The sequence below is a fragment of the Hipposideros armiger genome, unplaced genomic scaffold (assembly GCF_001890085.2).
Source record: "Hipposideros armiger isolate ML-2016 unplaced genomic scaffold, ASM189008v1 scaffold_164, whole genome shotgun sequence".
In the NCBI taxonomy this organism is placed as follows: domain Eukaryota; kingdom Metazoa; phylum Chordata; class Mammalia; order Chiroptera; family Hipposideridae; genus Hipposideros; species Hipposideros armiger.
This window is the reverse complement of record NW_017731514.1, coordinates 1,927,297-1,947,991: the sequence shown is the minus strand read 5'-3', so window position 1 is coordinate 1,947,991 and position 20,695 is coordinate 1,927,297. Positions and strand designations below refer to the sequence as shown.

Genomic DNA, 20,695 nt, shown 5'->3' with positions numbered 1-20,695 from the left:
GCAACGAAAATAATTTTATGGTTGGGGGTCACCACAACATGAGGAACTGTATTAAGGGGTCGCGGCATTAGGAAGGTTGAGAACCGCTGCTCTAATGAGATGACGGGTCGAAGCCGAACAATGCAGGTCGGGACCCTGAGGAGAGGAACTGCCTCAGGGAAGCACATGCACAATTGGGGGAATGGGGGGGGGTCCCTCCAAAGGTCACCCGCTCCCAGCAGCCCCGAACGATTGGGACACATTAAGTCACGTGGTGAGTCCACGGGATGCCCTGGGCAAAGTCCGGGTGGAGGCCCCACCCCAGAGGGCCTGGCTCCTCAACAAAGAGCCGAAAGACAGGTGAGGACAAGCGGCAGAGCAAGAGCCGGAAGGGGCACACACCAGTCACGCACATGCGCCTTGCTGCACACCTGGGGAAATCTGAGCTCAAGCTGGACATCTGAGGATATTAAAGATAAAGCTTCGTTCTTTTAGTTGTGACAGCGGGCACGTGGCTTTCATTTTTAAAACATAATGAGCTGCCTACTGAAATGTTTACAGATGAAATGATAGGATGCTGGCAGGCCTGTGCTTCAAAAGCCCAGGGAGCAGGGCCGTAGGCGGGGCACAAAAACCGCAGCCGCCACGAGCCCCGTCTCGCAGACACGGGTGTGTGAGAGGCGCGCGACACGGCTCGCTGTGTCTATCTCTATCCGAAATCGTCCATAACCTAAAAGAATACCCGTAAGCACCACTCCAAGGCTGTCCACGCTGAGCTCTACACTCTCAGGCCATCAGCCACCGGTAGTGAATGAGGCGTTCCCTGGACCCGAGGACAGACCGCGAGGGCTGTTCCAAGGATGCCGGCCACGCTGCTGCTCTGTGGCCAGTGGCCTCCTTCCAACATGGATCCCGTCAGCCCCAGGCGGTGTCCCTGGGGGTCCCCGCTGTTCTGCACACTCACTCCCCACCCACCCCCGCCTGGTACCCCCTTCCCCGGGAGGCGTCCTGCTCCCCATACCAGCCCCCTTCCCCTTTCACGGACAGCACGCGGCTCTGCTGGCTCAGCGAGCCTTGCGCCACCACCAGTATTTGGCCACTTGACACACAAAAGGTAATTTCACAAGGCTCCATCTGCTGAAGCAATGGCATCCTGGAGATGCCTCAGAGCAGAATCTGTCCAGCTCTGCTGCTCAGGCCACCAGAGCAGCCTCCATACGTGGGCCACATTCAGCGCTGGCTGGGGGTGGCGGGAATGGGAGAACGGCCTGTCCCTCCATGCACACAGAGCCTCCCTGTAGAGCTCAGCACAGCCAGGTCACAGGCACCGGGTCGCCAGGACCTAATTGGGCAGGCCCACCACCACCTGCAGCCCTGGGCAGACCCAGCCTGGCCCCGTCTCCCCCAGCCAGCTTGGCGACAACCCCAGACTCGTGGGGAGACTGAGTCATTTCACAGGGCTGTCCTCAGAACCACTGGTGCTCAGGTTGTGGGGGAGAGACACACACCTGCACACACACAGAGCTAACTGCTCTGTACACATGTGCACACACGTGCCCGCCGAGGGGAGCGCTGACCAAAAAAAGGGGTTTAGAGGGAAGACGGGGCTGCAGCACCTGGGCAGCGGGACAATGTGCAGAAATGCAGTGACAACCATGTCGCCCACTTCCCGGAAGAAGGAGGCAGGGCCACCCAAGGCCTCACACCACAGTTCCAACACCCACCTTCATCTGCAGCTGAGGGGCCCCGCGTGGCTGCAGAGCTGGGGTGCCCGTGGCTAGAGCTGAGACAACACTTAGTGAGTGAACAACGAGGGACTCACAGGACAGGAGGGAGACAACTCAGGTGGGGACACAGAGAGGCAAGCAAGGTCACCGGGCTCCTTGGTCCCGGGCATCGGAAGGAGACCCTGGCCAGGCATGACGCCTAAAGGGAGGTGACCCGCCCGGGGCCCTTCCTCCTGGACCTGGGCAGCTCTCTGGCCCATGTGGCTTTAGATGTGACTGGCTCTGGGCACACAGGGGGCAAAGCTGCTTCTTCCTGTGTGTTTCCACAGTGCCACTCACACCCTAGAGTCAGCTGTGAAAGTGTCACACAGCAGGGCCTCACGCGTGGGCTTCAGGGTCAGTCCGCCTGGTTTTGGACGTTACCCAATAGTAGGGTCACCTTACTTACTTAGCCGTCCGTGCCTGGGTTTCCTCACCTGTAAAGCAGTGCAGGCGAGGACAAGGGGCAGTGAGAGGGTCAAAGGCAACACACGAAATGAGATACTATCTGTACGGAACCAGCAGGCCCTTCTGGAAGGCTCTCCACTGTCATCGCCACCCCAGCCCCCAGCAGCAGGAATGTACGGTTAAGCAGCGCAGACAGCCCGGCCCAGATGCCAGTGCCTGCGGCCAACAGACAAACAACAAAATCCCACGCTGTCCCTCCTAACTCGACGTGTAAACTAAACAGAATATAACATCTCAGCTCCTTCAAAGAGCTCTGATGAGTTCTGAGTTAACTGCTGGAAACACAGCGCACCAGCTTTACTACAACAATCACATTCCCCAGGGAGGATTTCATTCCCTCCCTGTGACCCTCTCCTTTGCCCCAGAGAGAACGACATTGTCACCGTGCAGACCAGAGCACTGGGCTTAGCAGAGCGGCACAGGCACAGGCAGACTCAGCAGGCAAAAGGCCGTGTGGGGATGCCCACACGGGGCTGCAAATGTCCCCACCTTCAGTCCAGTGACAGCTGCCCTGCCCCCCCCACACACACACACACTGGTACTCACGTAAGAAGTGTTTTTCCAATAAGGCGATTTCCAGGTGACCTTTGATCTCATTTAATCGATCAAACTCTGTCCGGTTGAAGTCCTGGACTCCTGCAGCCATGATGAGGGTCCCTGGACCAGCCTAGAAGAAAAACATGTGTTCAGAGCAGCTGCCTTGAAGCATCCTGTGTCCGTGTCTCTGCCACCAATTCCTAAGGGGCCATGAGGATCCCACGTCTGTACAGGCTGTACCCAGAGCCCCCCGCCTGTCAGAACCCCAAGACAAGGCAGGCGCGGGTTCTGCCTGAAAACCTGCTCAGTTCACCTACGCTTCACTGGCTGGCGGCAAGAACACCGCAGACAGTGTGGATGTCCTCGGAGCCCGGGAGGGGGCTTTCAGAAATAATAACAAAGATTAAAACCAGAAGCGTGACACTAAGCCTTTAGATGGTCACAACACTGCCCTCAAGCTGCAGGGGGCAGGACACCACTGAAACCTGCGCAGCCAGTGAGGTAACCTCCCAGGAGGAGGGTGAGTCCAGCCCCAGGACCCCAGGGAGGTGGGGAAGGCCGTGTCCACTGCCAGGCTGTGTAAATCTGAGCAGCCAACAGCTCCCTGAGGCCTTGTCCTGTGCCACCGAGGGCTAATTGAAACCAGCACCGGCGCCCAACAGGCCGAGGGGAGGCTCCGGTGACAGGTGACCCCTGTCCACTTCCTGGCGCCCAGGGGCCTGGCCCAGGCAGCCGCTTGGTGTCCTGCTGACTGGAAGGAAAGCAGACAGCCAGGCCTGCCCAGACACACAGAGTGCCACTTGGTTCACACACCGGACACTTCCAGTCACCCCCACAACTACAGCCTGTGGCTGGCCTGGCAAGGAGTAGCACCATGTGCCCCGCCCTGCAAGGGGGACCTGACTCCCCAGTCTAGGTCTCCACAACCCCCCTCCAGGTTGGGTGAGGGTGGAAGGGGACATGCAGCCTGGACAAGGTCCACCCCTGGAGGGGCAGCCCTGGTGAGGCCGCAGCCCAGGAAGGAGAGCTGCCACCAGGGAGCCTGCAGGTTCTGGTCAGAACCCCCGCCAGCGGCTGCCCTGTCCTGGCACTTGAGCCCTCAGCCTTCCAGCTGCCCGGTCGACTGGGGTCTGAGTCCCCAGGGCAAGACCAGGCCAGGTTTAGCTGCTGCCACTTGGGCCTGGCGGGGAGCCAACAGGGAGACTGGGGCAGTGGAGCAGAATGTTGGGTGACGCCATCTGCCCCGCCACGGGGACAATGGGACATGTTTGCCCATCCCCCACCTTGGTGGCCAAGGGGTGGCCACACAGCAGCGGGCAGAGGCTGGCCCGGAAGGTGGCTCTGCACTGATTTGGATGCAGATCACTCAGCTCCACTATGTCTAGCCACCTCCCCACCAAATGCAAGGACATCCTGCGGTTTACTCGGCCAAGCCCAAATGCACCAACCCATGTCCTCAGTCTCTAAGTCATTGGAATTAAGTTCACCTGGAACTTGCTCAGAGCTTCAAGAACCCCTGAGGGGACCCCGGGTCCAAGAGGGTCTTGGTACCTCAGCTGGGAGCCCACTGGACAGCAGGGACAGTGAGGACTGCTCAGGGGAGCTGACCAGCTGGCAGGGGGGCACTGACAGGGACAGCAAGGCCCGGAGGTGGTGGTGCACCAAAATCCTGGGGTGCAAACCCCTCTGTGAGCCTGCTGGTCCCCCGAGGTGACCCCTTCCCAGACTTCTCAAGAGCAATGCTGAGCTGGGGGTTGGGGGCCTGGGCGAGTGAGCCCCCCCGAAGCCGCCAGAAAACCAAGGAGGTGGCCCGGCCACTGGTTCTACCAACTTCCCCAGAACCGTGTCCCTCAACTCCGCCTCTGAGCGTCTCCTGCAGCCTCGCAGGCGAGGACACCCACTTCCACCTCCTGCTCCTGGAGGCGTCTGCGCCTCGGCCTCCTCGTCTTTGGGTCCCTCTAGATGGTTCCCGCAATTCCAGGGCTCCGCTCCTCTTCTCCCGGCCTGTTACTAACTACCCGGTCGACCCTGGCCTCAGTCTCCCCGTCTTTATCTTCAATGGCCCTCCCCACCGCCGGCCATACCCTGAACCTGGACGTCACCCCAAGCTGCTCCACCCTCTCCCTGCACACCCCACCTCTTGGGCCCCCTCAAGCCCGTCTGCCAGCGCGGAACCCCATTCCTTGCCTCCTGCCCCAGCACCCTTCCCTCCCGTCCGAAAGGGTCTGGATTCTACTCTCAACCACTGGGTCCACTCAACTCCTTTGCCCAGGACACTGAAAGACAGCCCACAAGAAAGGAAATACAAATACAGCCTGACACGCTCCAGCGTGGGTGACCCTTGAGGACACTGTGTTGGGTGAAAACAGGCCAGTCACGAAAGGACAGTCCTGTAAGATTCACTCCTATGAGGAACCAGGGGGAGTCGGGTTCACTGGCAGACAGTTGGGCAGGGGGTGCCAGGGGCTGGGGGAGTGGGGAGCTAGTGTCCAGTGGGAACAGAGCTTCAGTGTGGGATGAGGAGAAAGCTCTGGAGATGACGGTGGGGACGGTTACAACCACGTGAATGCACTTAATACCCTGAACTGTGCCCTTAAAAACGGCTAAAATGGGAAATATTATATATTTTTTATCACAATAACAAGAATGAAGGCTAAACACATGCACAGATGACCAACTTCCCTCAGAACAAAAGCATTGCAAACTGGAACCACTCAGAGCTCCGCACTCCCCGGCCAGTGAGCAAAGCAGACAAGCTTGAGGACACCTGTGCCGGTGGCCAGGGCGTGGGACACGGGCCCCCTTGGCAGCTGTGGAGGACACACCCTAGGAGGGCGACCTAGTAACAGCCACCAGGGCGACACACAGCCTCGACCCAGCAGCCCACCTGGGGGTGACACAGGCCATGTGGGCACATGGCTCACGGGACTGACGACGCCGAGAGCATGGAGGCACCAAGTGGCCCTCAGTGGGGACAGACTAAACGGGTCGAGGGCACGTCCCATGGTGGGATCCTGTGCCCACCCACCCCCACCCACGAGAAAGAGCCCCAAGAAATACCAGGAGGAAAATGAGGGGTTCTGGCTCACACAGGCCCTGTGCTCCCACCCCAGGCCCGGCCCTCACAGGAGGCACCATGCCCCAGGGCAGTGCCCACGACCTCCGCAGCGCCCGGACAGAGGGGCTGCCAGCTTGCGTCACCAGCCACGGCCTCGTGGCCAAGTGAGGATCCGACCCCGGGCCTGCAGACCCTCTGTGCTGCCACCCTGCCACCTGCACTCAGACACGCACACAGGACAGCTGCACTCCAGGTCGAGTCTGGGTCCACATCAAGACAACGCCTAGAGCAAGGCAGCTGCTACGAACCCTGGCTGGGAAAACAGAGCATGGAGCCAGGAGAACAGTCCGCTGCGGCCTCAGTGCAGGATGGGATCCCTGTCTGTCCCTCTTTCTCTCTCTATGACACACACGCGCGCGCTGAGGTCAGACCCACATATGAGGATTCCTGTTCCCGAGAGGCCCACCCTCATCCCAAAGACCATGACACGAGAATCACGGCCCCCAGCCCCCTAGGCTGGCACCGGCTACACAGGGAAGACACCACTTTCCTTGCAAGACAAGCCGTGTTGCTCTGTGACATAACCTGCACTAGGACACACAACAAGCAGGGCCCCGGCCTGGAGGAGCGGCCACCGCCCCTGCCGGGGGTCACAGGCAAACAGCCGGGCAGGGCGCTGCCCCCACCTGAGCGGCAGCCCGGGAGAGCAGCCTGGCTCTCAGGAGGCAGTGCCCGTAAATTATTCATCCGTGCCAGGAGCTAATGCGCAGTCCTCTTCTTTGATAAAGCATTAATAATACAAGGAGCCCGAGAAGGAGGACGTACACAGGCCCGTCTGCAAAGAAAACCTGGCTCGGGCGCGGAGAGAAAACCAATGGGCCACCAAATTTGGTGTCCACGCCGGGAGATCACCCACAAGTGGAGACAAATGGCTCTGGGCTGCTTTGCTGGCAGTGGGGAGGACACGGGCAGCTGTGCCCACAAGGCTAAGAGGAGGCCACTGAGAACCTGGCCCACCCCATCCCACCGACGAAACACCAGCTTCCAGAAGGCAGGACCCACTGGTGCCTGCTTCCCTCCGAGCTGCAGTGCCTAGCTGAGGTGCCTACTGGATATCTAATGCCCCAGGGAAGAGCGCCCCACCCACTGACCCACAGGGGCCCCTGTCTCTGCATGGGCTGCCGGGGGTCAGGGACACGCACCCTGGCATAGCCAGGCAGGCCTGTGGGCAGCCAATTCCAGACAGCGCCCTGTCCACCCTCCCCCCATCACCACCCCAGGTCAGCGTTCCCAGGCGTCAGGCTGGGGCCTCAGCATCATGTCTATATGAGAAGTTTACCAACGGCTCAGAAAACCCATGAGGAAGGAAAGGACATCTAGGTGCTGGACAGACTCTCAGTAAAACAAAACAAAAAAAAACAAACGCTGTTTCATCCTGGATCTGGGGACCAGCCCCACCAGACATGAGGGGCAGGGCACGTGACAGAGAGAGCGAGCCCCGCTTGTCTCTGACTAGCGGGCAGGACATGTTCTGCCCAAGTCCACACTCGGCATGGCCACCTGAGGATGGGGGACCCCACACCAAGGGCCCGGGGTCCGAGGCCAAGGAGAGGGGGGGACACCCCGGGCCCCAGGCAGCCGACGCGGCGTACTCACAGGGTCCCTCAGCTCCTCGCTGTCCCGGAGCGAGGTCCGCGGCACCTTCAGGGGCACTTCGTCTCCACACTCGGTGTCCGAGGCATTGGGAGACTCCGCTAGGTCGAGGAAGTCGTCTCTCTTGTGGCCTCTGAACCTGATTTTATCCAGCTTCCTCAGCATGTTCAGCGCTGAGCCCCGCTGCTTTACCTTAACATGACGGTCGGGGTCCCTGCAAGAGAACGCCGGGGAGGCCTGGTCAGGGGGCCACTCGCCCACTGGCCCCTCACCCAGCACGGTGCACCCACCGGCTTAGAAGATACAGCCCTCCCGCACCCGGCTCAGGTCCCGAGCCCTGGGCTGTGACCAGCCCTGTCCTCAGGGAGTGGCCCCCCTTACCCCACGCGGCTGGGCCAGTGGCCTCACTCCTGCCACTGTCACCAACCAACCCACTGTGTGCCCCACAGGGCAGGAGGAAGCAAGTCTCTCAGCGGGACCTTCCTGGCCATAAGATGGGGCCAGCCAGAGCAGCGGGGTGGCTGGAGACCCAGGGGAAGGGTCAGGGAGGAACTGCAATGAACAGGGAAAGGGGCTGGCCACTCTCACGAGTTCTCTTAACGAACCGTCAAGAATGTAGCCAAAGCCGTGGTGACACCTGTGGCTACAGGCACTGCCTGGGACAGTCACAAGTGCCCAGAAACCGTCAGGACATGAGGCCTTGGGGTGTCTCAGGAGGCCCCTCTACACCCAGTGAGGTCCTGGCCTCATGCTCCCGTCCCAGGGACACGGACGGCCAGGTCTCCCTTGCCCCGAGAAGTCTTCACACACACAGGCTGGCCTGGTGGGGGTCACGTTGTCAGAGTTGCAGTGTGCCCACATGGAGGGCACACATAGGTTTAAATACGAGTACACACCCAGGGATGGCCGTGCCATGGGGAGCCCGTTCCCGCCCCACTGCCTTAACCCGGCCAGGAAAGCCCAGGTGACGGCCCCTAACCCCAGGTGGCAGGGCGTGAGTGGCCCTTCTGCACGTCTGAAGCCCGCAGCAGGGCCACGCAGCCCCGACCCTAGTCCTCGTCACACAGCTGCTTGGCAGGGGCTGCAGGTCAGGGACCTCCCACGCACCCCAGCCCCCCGATGCCTGCAGGAGGCCCTGGGCCCATACAGAAGCGCAGCGCTCTGAGCACAGCTGGGCTCGCGGCCTGTTCGGCTGCCGACCACCTTTCTGAGCCTCAGCCCGCACCTCCGAAATGGGAATAGCACCAGGAAGACTGAAGCACCCTGAGAATTCCAGCTGACACACATCGAGGCCTGACACTAGGCCCGGACCCAATAAACGATACGATTACTTCCACACGCAGCAGGCAGGAAGTGGTGCGAGCAGGATGGAATCCATCAAGCCAGCCCGAGCCGCCCCAGTTGGGGTATTTCGTGGAGAACCACAAAGGCGGGGAGAAGAGCTTCCTGTTTTGGACTGGGCAGCCATGGAGTCTCCCAAAGGACCATTAATCACAGCCCAGGGGTGCTGTCTGCAGCCCGGATGTGCTGCCCCGCCCTCTAAGGGCACCCACTCCCCTTGGATCACTGCTCATGGCAAGAAAACTTGCTAACAGTGGGGCTCACAAGACCTGGATCAGAATGCCAGCGTGCTGAGGTCAACTGCGAGGTGCAGCATTCAGGGAGGGGGCTACAGGAGCTCCTGGGACAGGCGCTTCTCAGAGCACTTGGGACACTAAGGTGGCCCGGTGTGGCCCTGGTACAAAACCATAGGAAACCCAATGCGCCTCCTGGAACTCAAGAGACCCAGGAGTGTGCAGCGCCGTAGGGCGGGGGCGGCTGCCTGGGTCCCTGCTTGCACAGGGGGTGGGGGTGGGGGTCACATGGCCGGCCATCTGGAAAAATATCTGCGTACAGGCACTGTGAACTCCAGATGGACTAAAGGTTACATAAACTGGAAAAAAAAAAACACTAAAAGAAAAGAGAACTTAGTACTTATCAAGTCCCTAGAGAGAGGGTAACGGTCTATTTGAGACTGAAAAAAATAATCACGAAGTAAAAAAACTCTAACAGCCAACTGGACAAAAGTAAACTTCCATTTGTTCCAAAAAAAAAAAAATGCAACAGAATGGGATACGTGCAGAAAACCTGGTATGTGAAGGATTACCATCTTCGTTATGAGACAGCTTGAAGAAATTAGTAAAAATTACGGGACCTCGGTACACAGGTGGATGAACTCCCTGAGCAGAAGAATTCACGGCAAGAGGAAACTTACCCCCTACAAGGACTCGTGCAAAAACTTCCAACTGAAAGGAAACAAGCGCTGGCCAACGTGGCCGGAGGCGGCAGGAACCGTGAACTCAGCCGCCCCCGAACCAGAGCTCCGCTTGTTGAGACACATCCCACAAGCAAACCCAACAGGTAGAAAAGGTCTCACTCTCACAGCGAGATGTGACACAGTGGCACTGCGCATTGCCGCCCCCCACGGCCCCCACGTGGGCAGAACAGGGAGCCTTGGAACACACATCATGCTGGGCTCACGCAGGACGCCGTCTCTGTGAGTGACGAAAGGCAATTATAAAGTGTGGCTTCCCCGAGGTCACCATTACAGCAAACGGGAATCTAAAGACCGAAGGTAACACAGGACCCTGTGTTAGGGCTGCAGGCTTGTGGGTGGTTTGTAAAACTTCTCTCTAAATGTCCTATAATGCTTTCCTATGGTTTTTAAAGTTAAAAAAATATTTAAAAAATTAAATGAGCTGGATAGGGGAAATGCAGCCATGTAAAACCTACTTCGTTTCATTTTCAGAAAGACAGAGAGATTCCTGTGGCCTGGCACCAGACAGGCGGCGCTGAGGTTCCTAACCTTGGAGCAGCAGCACCTGGCTGACACTCACCCCGGGGAAGGCAGGCGAGTGCCGCTGTCACCCAGCCAAGCTTTGCTCCCTGCAGGCCTCTACCTAGGGGGTTCTCACACTCCCGGAGGCTGGGGCCACCTCCCTTCCCAAGTCAGAACTTGCTCCTGCAAACAAATGAGGCGGCCATATGGACAAGGGGACAAAGCCCCGAGTGTCTGGCCCTGCCACCACTAGAACGCAGCACGCGCCCCAGCCTCAGCACTCAGCCCTGGGACCGCGCGCACTTGGCTACCCAACGGGCGCGTCCTTCCAGCTACCAGCTCACCCCTACCCCAGGCTCCTCCTGCTGGCTGCTCACATCAGCCCATGTAAAGGGGCCCAAACATGCAGCCCGCCCGAGTGAGGGGCTTCCAGGGGGCTCGCTCCCATCCCCACCGCCCTGCTCCCCAGACTTCTTGGGCTCCTCAAACACATGAACGGTGCATGCTGCTGTCAGATGAGGACCAGACGCCACAGCACCCCCCCATCCCACCAGGATGGCACCAGGCTGCCAGCAAAGCCCTCCACGTGTCACCCCTGCACTGGGCTGAGGCGTGGTCCCACCCCAGGACGACCCCATCCCAATGATATCTGCAAAGTCCATTTCCAAGTAAGGTCACATTCACAGGTTCTGGCGGACATGAATGTGGGGGATACCATTCAGTCCAGTACACCCCCAACTTTCAGATGAAGGCGGAGGATCGACATGGACCACTGTCCGTGGACAGAGAGGAGGGCGGGTCCCAGACAGCAACTGTGACTCAGAGCAGCGTTCCCCACGAGGCCAGCGTCCAGTGGCTCCATCTCAACAAATCTTATCTGCACCCCCATTCTGGGTGCTGCTGCCAGGTGTCCCCCTGCCCCAGCCCCCATCTAGCCCTCCCTTTATCCAACCAGCCACCTACCCTGCACACGCACCCCTCTCTCCCCAGAGCCCATGGGAGGAGGCCCGCCTCCTCAGATGTCCCTGTCCAGAACCGGCCCTACTGTGCACCCACAGGCCCACCCTGGGCAGCTCCCTACAAACCTACCCCTCAAGGTGCAGCAGCCACTCAGAGGGGGATCTGCTGCCCCACGGCCCCCCGCAGTCCGCAGAACTCGGACTGCGCCTCCCTGTACCTCCAGGAGGGAGGAACACTCTCTGGCTGTGGCTACTCCAGACCCCTACTCAGAGCCATGGCACTCTGCAAGGAAGCTGTAACCATCTGCGAGAGAGCAGGCGAGACAGGACGAGCCGGCAAGGAGGCACCTGGTGCTGCGTCCAGGGCAGCAGGACTCCCCAGCTCCAGGCAGCACCCGCCGGGCTCCGGGCCCTCTGCACGCGGGACTGGGTCCAGCAGAGCTGGCCCTGGACACAAAGCATGCTGCTCTGGAAACCCGCGGGATGGCTTCTGGGCACACAAAGGCAGCAGTGTTAGGGAACCTTGGACTTAGAAACCACAAAGGACTTCATTTTCCCTCCCAGCCCAGGGTTTTAATAAAGAACCGTGGTTCCTGGTCCCTGCACTTGCCACGTCCCAGCCGTTCTCCCTCAACGTGCAGCGCACGCTCCTCCAGGCTGCTCTCCCGTCTGCGTTCGGACAAGCGCTCAGCCGGGGCCTGGCTTCATCTGCTGGAGACCTGGTGGCTTTCCTACTGATCCCGGGATAAACAAAGTCTGTTCTCCCACAGGAAGCGGCCCTCCTCCTAAACCACGTTCCTGAGGTGGCACAGATGTTGAGCGAGAACTGAGCGCTTCCCTGCACGCCACCCCAAGCCGGTCCCAGCTGACCACATGGTCCTCCGCCAGCTCTCTCTGTCCTCTGGGAAGACGGCCCCAAACCCCAAGGTCTGAGCAGTGTGGGGTGGCAGCTGCGAATCTCACAGCTTTGCAGGGGGAACCGGAGGGCCCGGGAGGAGACACTGACCAAGGCCTGGCCCTAATCAATACCCCAAAGGCCCACACCCCTGCAAGCCGTGCCCCCAGGACCCCAGCACACACAGCTCCTAGCTGGCCCTGCAGGGCCGTGCCGGGTGCTTACTGGGAGGGGTCTGGATGCCTGAGACCCACAAGGCCCTCGTGACCGCTGGTCCTGTCCCCTGCCCCACACCAGGCTCAGGATGTTGGCTCATACCTGATAATCCACGGGTTTCCCCAAACTCAGGGCCTGTCTGGGAGCCACCTCCCTCACCCCGGGAACAGTCCGCGGGACCCCAAGTGCCCCTGGCGTCAATACGGAGGTTCTGCTTACTCTCAGTCCCACGCCCACCTGCCTCGCCTAGAGCTTGCTGCTTACCCGCTGCCTGCTAGGCGTCTCCTGGTAGCTCGGCTCTGCCACGCTCAGCTCAGAGCTCCAGTCTCAGGGTCCTCCCACCTGATGGCATCCTTACCCACCAGCTGCTCAAGCCATTGCGCTTGAAGGAAACCTCGATTGCATGATCACTCCACAGCCACCCACAGCAGGCACGGCCACCCAGCTGCAACCCAGGCCCCATATCTGTATTTCCCCGCCCTCACCCTACCCCTGCCTGGCCAGCACGGGCGGCCACAGGTACCCCCTTCTCCACCTAGCAAGAAAACAGACCCTGCAGCATCCTGCTGGGACCCTCCCAGTGCTCCCCTGCCCGCCCACCTTCAGCTCCAGCCCTGCTGAGTCCTCGGGGGGCCTCGTTTGTTCCCGCTATGGAGCCAACACTTCCAGGCCCGGGACATCTCCCATCCTGGCTCCTTCTCCTCCTCAAATCCCACCATCCTGGCTGGTTTGCAGTCCTGGAGCTTACAGCTAAGCCAACCCCCTTGTTTAGGATGTGCGCCCCCAGTCCCACCCTGTTAGGACACACGCCCCTGCGGGCGGGGGCACAGCCCTCTGGGTGATGCCCAGGCGGCTCTGGCTGCAGACACCAGCTGGCTTGCACTGGGCATCACAAGCCCTCATTTAGCGAATGAAGGAATGATGTACAAATGCTGACTGGGCTCTGAGTGCCGGCAGCCACCACGGCGGAAAGCTTTCCTCTGGCAGAGACCTCAGAGCAAACGGCCGTCCCGGGGCTCTGCCCTCGAGCCTTGCCGAAGCCTACGGTCCCTAAATCCATGAACTCTTAACGGAAAATTTAAGTCCAAGGCTTCAGCAGCCTGGGTGTTTCTCCAGGAGGAGGCCTGCACGGCTTCCCGTGGAGAAGCGTCTTCAGGAGCTTTCGGTCTTACACAGGTGAGGGGGGAAAGCCCTTGTGCAGAGCTGGCTTTTCTGCACCATAACGGGAAAGACGCCCCATGGGGCTGGGCAGACAAGGGTAAACCCTGGAGGAGAGAACGCCAGCACGGGGACCCCATTGATGGCCAGGGCGGACCAGGGGAGCACAGCAGGGACAGCCAGGAGGGTCCTGTCTGAGCTGCCACCCCCTCCTCTGGGAACTGGGATCATGCCCGGGGCCTAGAGAGCCCATGAACGTCCAGGGACCAGGCCCCCAGGAACCCAGGTGCACAGGTTTATAATAAACCTCCACTGACGTAAAGATGTACAGCACATGTCATAAATAATGAAAACACACAACACTTTTTAACGTCAAGTCCCCAGAGCCCACCGGCACTCACAGAACACCTGCACTCACTGTTGCCAAACTTCTCTCTCCGGCCAACCATGATTGCAACTGACAAACAGTATGGTTCTGACACGACTGTCAGCTGCTATTTTTGTTTACATTAACAAGACACAACAAAGGTGACAATGGAAGGCATCTATCAGAACCTTACTTGTGAGTGTAGGACATGACAAACGTCCTTGCTGAAGCAGGTGATAGTTTTCTAATGGAAGAGCATTTGCTCAATTTTTCTGTGCCATTCCGAGTTAACTACAGACAGCACACACTTTCAACTTCATCTGCATGTTAGCCTTTTCTGTCACTTTCTTAAGCCTAGGCCATCAACAAAACAAGAAGCGAAGCCCTGGTTGGTCACACTTGCCCACATCTGTGGTATAAATACTCCCGTGGCCATTTTCAAGCCACCGAAGCGCTGTCCACGCCTTGTTGGAAGAGGCGCCCATGGTTATTGTCACACAGACTGTCCATCACCCGGACGTAAGAGATGCAACTCATCAGGATCAAACACAGTAGTAAAATATACTGAAATAATTCAGCAATGAGGAATTTCAAGTATTTACTACCTTGGTTTTCAACATAATGTATCTAATTGTAAGTTTATGTACTTTCACTTTTATTAATGGCAAAGCTCACAAAATCCCTGAAACTTTAACCATGGTTCCTGCAAGCCGGTATGAGCCAGCCGCCGCACACCCTGTCCTGTCCCTCCGTCACGAGCTGTCTTGACCACGTGGGGAACAGGGCACGTAACATCTGTGCCCTCACTCCGTGCTGAGCTCCGTCCCACGCCTCCTCACGAGGCTGTGACTGCAGGGCTTAGCTGCAGCCTGAAGCCAGGCCCCGAGGGCGGCATGACCCTGGGTGTGTCACACAGCCTTTCTCTGCGGCCTGGCTTCTTCGTTTATAAAAGGATGTTAACAGTAGTCCCCACCCAAAGGGCTGCCAGAGGGTTCCAAAAAATTGTGCTGGAAGGACTCAGTCACTGCCCAGCAAGTAGCAGAAACAATGGAGAAAACTCAGAACTCTAGCATTTAACAAACGTCACTGTCACCGTCACCATCACGAGCCATCTCTGCACGCATTGTCGTTACTTCACTTTTGGGGTGCTATTTGACGGATGAAGGAAGTGAGGATAAGAGGTTCCAGGACACCCCAAGAATCCCAGTCATTACTGGCTCCAAAATGGGAGGGTCCCAAACCCAGGGTTCCAGGGCCAGACAGGAAGGGAGCTGTACTTGCACCCCGAAGCCTACACGGGGCCCTGAATCTAAGGCAAGACAGACAAGCTCCCACAGTCACTCACCTCCCCAACCCCAGGTGTCATATGTCCTGGCCACAACACTGAGAGGGAAGAACTATTATGAAACCAACTGACAGATGGGGAAACCGAGGCTAGGGAAGGCAGAGTAAGAGAGAAGTCACACATGAGGAGCATAAACCAACCTCACTGGACCCCTGAGCCTGCGCGTGCCCCAACCCCAGGGAGCCCAGCTACCCCACCCTCCCTGGCACAGGCCTCCATTGATGCATCCATCACACGTATGACAGCTCACAGGCCCCTCTGCCTAGGAGGCTGAGCGGGGAGTCTGGCAGAGTGGCCACACAGATGTTTACTTAAACAAAACAAAGCTAGCAGGAATTCCTACAGTTTAGGAACAGGTAGACAAAACTTCTGTTGCATAAGCAAATAAGCTAAGAACAGGAACTCATTTCTAGGGGGAGCCTTCTTCTGCAAGGATCTCCATCACTCTTAGCAACCAGGACCCAGGAGGACTCAGCCAATGAGACAGCTGGGAGGAAGCACCTTCCAGATTCCCAGTACTCCTCCCGACTTCCTGCCATGGCCCCGGCCCAAGTTCCTGAAAGCAGAAAGGGGCGCCGCTGGCAGCTGCCTGAAAACGGGCTGTTGTCCAAAGCATCTCAGTGAGACGCTGCAGGAGACGGAGTGTCCGAGACCGGCCTCCGCGGAGCTCGGCAGACGTGTACAGGGCCAGTCGTGAAGGCTTTAGGCCCGGTGGCCACACGGCCTCTCATCACTTCTCAGCTCTGCTGTAGCTGTGAAATGGGGGGTGGCTGCGGATCAATTAAACATGATTTACAAAACAGGTGGCCGAGGGCTGGGTTTGGCCTGTGGACCACGTTTACTGTCCCTCATCTTAAGGTGATCAATGGCTAACGGAACAAGAATTCTCAAATAGGTGCCAGGACTTACGGGCCTAGCGACGGACACTGGGCAGGCCAGCAGGCACCCGGGCCCTCACCAACACCCACTTCCAGTGGCCTGAGCATCGCACACTCATGCTCCGGCCTCACCCCCATCCAGCCTTCTTAGGGAAAGGGGCGGGGGGGGGCGGCGAGGGGGGCAAGGCGCTGTCCATGGTGAGGCCGGGCGGCCTGGGCGCTCCTCAGGCTCCGTGGGGCCAGAAGGATCTCCGTGAGGGAACCTCACGCCTTAGTCCACCTGGGCATGTATGAAGTGCTTTCCCCGGAAGCGGAGGGGCCGGCTGGAAGGAGAGCCAGCTCTGATTAGCCACTGGCGGAAGGTGCTACCTACCCCTGGAGGCCCCCGTCCACACAACTGCAACAGGGCCGCCCCTCAGGTGTCAGGGCAGGGCTCGCTGTCCAGGGGCAAACCAGCAAGCACAGTGAAAAAGACCTCATGGAAGCAGGAGCCAGCGCCGAGCCCGCCTGCCGCTGGCGCGCCCCAGCCATCCTTCAGTTCAGCCCCGCTTCCGTCTCCCAGGCCCAGCACCCGGCCTGGTGAGGAGTAAGCGGGTGATCAGGAGTACAGTAAAGAAAGTCCGGTCCTGGGTCACTCCAGCACCGCAGTAAACCTGCGCGCGGCCTCACAGCCCCTCAGGTGAGAAGAGCCTCTGAGTACTTCCAGAACACCTGTCCTCCCAGCAACTCTGTTTTCACTTGGCCCAGCTGAGCCCGAGGGCTCTGCCAGGCCTCTCGCCACAGACCCAGCGCCGGGTATTCCCAGGCCCAGCGCAGGCTGTCAGGCACGCATGCCACCAAAGCCTTGCCATTTTAGAACACACGACAAGGAGAAGGTGGAGCCCACATTTCCTGCTCAGGTGGTCAAGAGAAGAACACATCCCAGGGCAGAGCCTGACAGCAGCGGGGCCCAGCTCTTGATGTAAGCCTCTGTGCAAAACTCATGTCCAATAAAATAAAACACACACACACACACATAAATAAATAAACCCCAAAGCCTCAAAGTCCTCTTTGCACCTGCCACCCAGGTAACTGCCAGGCTCCAGTGTGGTGACAGGTGAGTCCACAGCATGGCGGGCTCTGCGGGCAAAAGGGGACAAGCTGCGTCTGAGTGCCCCCTATGGCATGTCCCGGTCACCAGGTACTCGGGTCCAGCAGGGATTAAATGGCAAATAGTATGGGGACCATGAAAGTCTTACACACTAGACGACAATGAGATCTTCAAGGGGTGTTAAATGAGCACCTGCGGCGTTCCAGATGGTCTCCTGCTGGGATGCAGGACGTGCTGCCCTGACCTCTGAGAAGGAGAATGCACCTGGGTGAGTGGGGACAGACAGCCACAGGCCAGGGAAGGCCACTCTAGGAGGTGACGGCTGCACTGCAGGCTGACAGCACCAAGAAACCTGCCTTGGTTCCTGCAGGGGAAGGCAGTCCAGGAAAACGGGTGGCAGGAAGAGTCCTTCCACAGGACAAGCCAGAAGGAAATGGTGGAGACGGGCAAGCAAACGAGCCCGCGCGGTGCTCAGGTCCCTTCCGGGTCACAGCGTGGGGTGTCGGCTGCCAGGGCAGGGGAGCGGGGGCGGCCAGGACCTGGGTGGGCAGATGGCAACCCACGCAGGATGTACTGACCCTCTGATGGGAGCGAGGGCGAGGAGCTGCCCACGATAACTCATCCCCACCTGCAGCCATTTCACTGACAGCCACGCTCGCTGAGAACAAGGCCACGCCGACCACTTTCAGCCCTCACCTCGTTCAGTCCTTCCGCCCCAGCCCACAGGCGGCCGGATTCCTGGCTCCTCCTCACCTCACCTCTGGCGCTGGCTTTCACTAAGAACTTAGTAAATTGGAGCTGCCATTACCATGATGCCCCTCCCCTTTGTAAAGAGGAGGAAACTGAGGCTAGAGAGGCAGTCACAGCCATTACCGAGTGGAATACGGGGTCCAGGGCACTCCAGGGCCAAGTGGCTCAGGTCTGCCCACGGGACCGGCTCACGAGCCTGCCTGGGAGCTCAGGGGAGCCGGGCTCGCGGAGCGATCCGGCTTGGTCAGCAGAGCTTGGATGCACTGTATTCTCAAGCAAACACGCAGGCCTGCTTTCCAGCACCCACCGCCAGGGAGTGTAAACCACACCACACGGGTTGGAGAACAGCATGGTGGTGCTTCAGAAAATTACACACAGGCTACCACAGCATCGGCAATCCCACTTCTGCGTGTGCCTCCAAAAGAACTGAAAACAGGGTCTCGAGCAGATCTGTGCACACCTGTTCCTTACAACAGCCAAGAGGTGGAAGCAACCCAAGTATCTATCAACAGATGATGGATGAACATGGTGTGGTTCATGCAGTGGAATATTAGCCTTGAAAAGGAACGGAATTCTACACACGCTACAACACGGATGGACCCGGAGGACATCACGCTAAGGGAAACAAGCCACACACAAAAGGCATCGCTTTGTGATTCCACTTATATGAGGCACCTGCAGAAGTCCAATTCACAGACAAAAGTAGGGTGGTGGGTGCCAGGGGCTGCGGTAGGGAACGGGGAGTTGTTTCATGGGGTCAGAGTCAGCTTGGGAAGATGAGAAAGTTCTGGAGATGATGGTGGTGACGGTTGCACAACATTGTGAATGAACTTAACGCTACAGAACTATATACACCTAAAAATGGTTAAAATGGTTTAAGTGTTACATTGTATATATTTTGCAACACATTTATATGTATATTATTTATACATATGTTATGTATATTTTACCATATTTATATAAATGGGGTGGAGGGAGGGAGGACACACATAACCCTCTCTAAAATAATCTATAACTCTAATGTGATTCCCCTTAAAAAAAAAAAAGATTTTGGGGCCGGCTGAGTGGCTCTGTTGGTTAAGAGCTCACTCAAGAGTGTGAGCTCTGAGCAACAGCATTTCGAGACCCGGCCCGAGCGGAGCTGCGGCTGAACTGCCAACAGGTGGCAGGATGGCTCAGCTAAAAATAAATACATAAATAAAAATAAATAAGTAAATAAAAGATTTTGGAGAAAGCAGAAGTGAGGCCATCACTGATTTTTGTCTTGTTTGGGGGAGTAAATACTGATTTCTAAAAAATAAAAATGTTATTTATGTAAACAAATAATGAATTTATAGTTGGCAGTTTTTGGTACATTAGTAAATAAACTTCTTAGTTTTAATTTCTAATAAAGAGCGATAGATAACCACACAGAGGCTCTCTGGGACCTCACTAACTCACGACTATAAAGGGGTTCCCAGGCCAGGGAGTCTGAGAACCACAGCTCAGCCCAGTGATTCTGGGGAGGGGGTGCAGGAACAGGCTGGGGTGCTGTGCCCTGAGGATGAGGCCACGACTCCCCTCCCCTGACCCCAGCCCAGGCCTCAGGGGCTGTGTCCACAGACATAGCCTGAGATGCCAGGCGGGGGCAGAGTGCCTCGGGCCTGCCGCAGGCTGGGCAGCAGGACCCTTCTCTCACTGACCCACCCACCTGGCACCTGGCACCCAGGCCCTTGTGCACACACATGCAACACACCTGGCACGCCCCCTGTGGGGGTGGGGTGGAAGGGAGTGTTGGAGGAGCAGCAGCTCCAGGGTCCCCAGGTACCTGGGGAGGGCGGTGGGCTATGGGGCTGGAGAATGTGGCCAACTTGGAGGAAGGGGCCAGGCCCCGGCAGCCCACCCTCCCTGACCCACCAGACTCCCCAGCCCCTCACTCTGTACGCCTCATGCCCACACCACACCAAACCTGCACACCCCACATCGCAGAAGTGCATACTCTGTCCTCCTCCACTTCTACCTCACCCCTTGGGGTTCAGGCCATAGGAGGAACCCCGAAAGTCCATGCTTCCTCCTCCGTACAGTCCCACACCACCTCCCAAGCATATTGCCACTTCCCCACCCCATCAGATTGCAAATGCCCTCCCCCTCCACCCTCCCTGCTTTGGGAGCTTAGCACCTCTTAAGGGTCACAGAAGCCTCCTCCTCCAGGAAGCCCACCCAGACTCCCACATCAGCAGGAATCTCTCCATCCACGAACACCCCAGCACTAGGGTACCTGGGCTCACACACCTGTGTGCGCATGGATACACACACAGCCCTGCACCACCACCTTCTGCAAGCCCATCCTGCCTCTCTATGCATGAGGGTTGTGGTTCTGTCACCCAGCAGCCCATTGTGTGAGGGCCTGTCAATCACACGCCCTGCCTCAAAGCGGGAGGCCCAGCTGACTGAACTGAGCAGACAAATCTCCGCCTTTTTGGTAAAGGGACCACATGAGCCTGGAGCCAACAGGTGCTGCCATCCTGGGAGACAGCCTGTCTGAGAATGAATTGAACACAGAGAAGGCAAGGTGACAGGGAAGGAAGCAATCAGGAAAAGAGGAACCAGAGACACGGCCTGAGCACCTGTGCTGGCAGCTCTACACCCCCACGCCCAGGACCTGAGCCCGAAAAAGCCCCTCTGCTTAAGCAAGCCTGTGGCGGACCCTTCCGCGCTGGACAGACAAGGCCATCTCACGCTTTGGGGAGACCCTGGACAGCGGCCTACATCCTCAACC

General features: G+C 58.3%; 1 protein-coding gene across 1 annotated transcript in view; it reads right to left on the bottom strand.

Annotated features, from left to right (window-relative positions):
* GRAMD4 (GRAM domain containing 4) overlaps window positions 1-7,675 on the bottom strand; it is a 44,986-nt gene extending 37,311 nt beyond the window's left edge. Inside the window, exons 1-2 of the mRNA XM_019651686.1 lie at window positions 7,465-7,675; window positions 2,760-2,880 (exon numbers count right to left, since the gene is read on the bottom strand). Of these exons, the coding sequence (XP_019507231.1) occupies window positions 2,760-2,880; window positions 7,465-7,626 (283 nt within the window). The 5' untranslated portion in view covers window positions 7,627-7,675. The remainder of the gene's footprint in view (window positions 1-2,759; window positions 2,881-7,464) is intronic.
* Window positions 7,676-20,695: the final 13,020 nt, after the last annotated feature.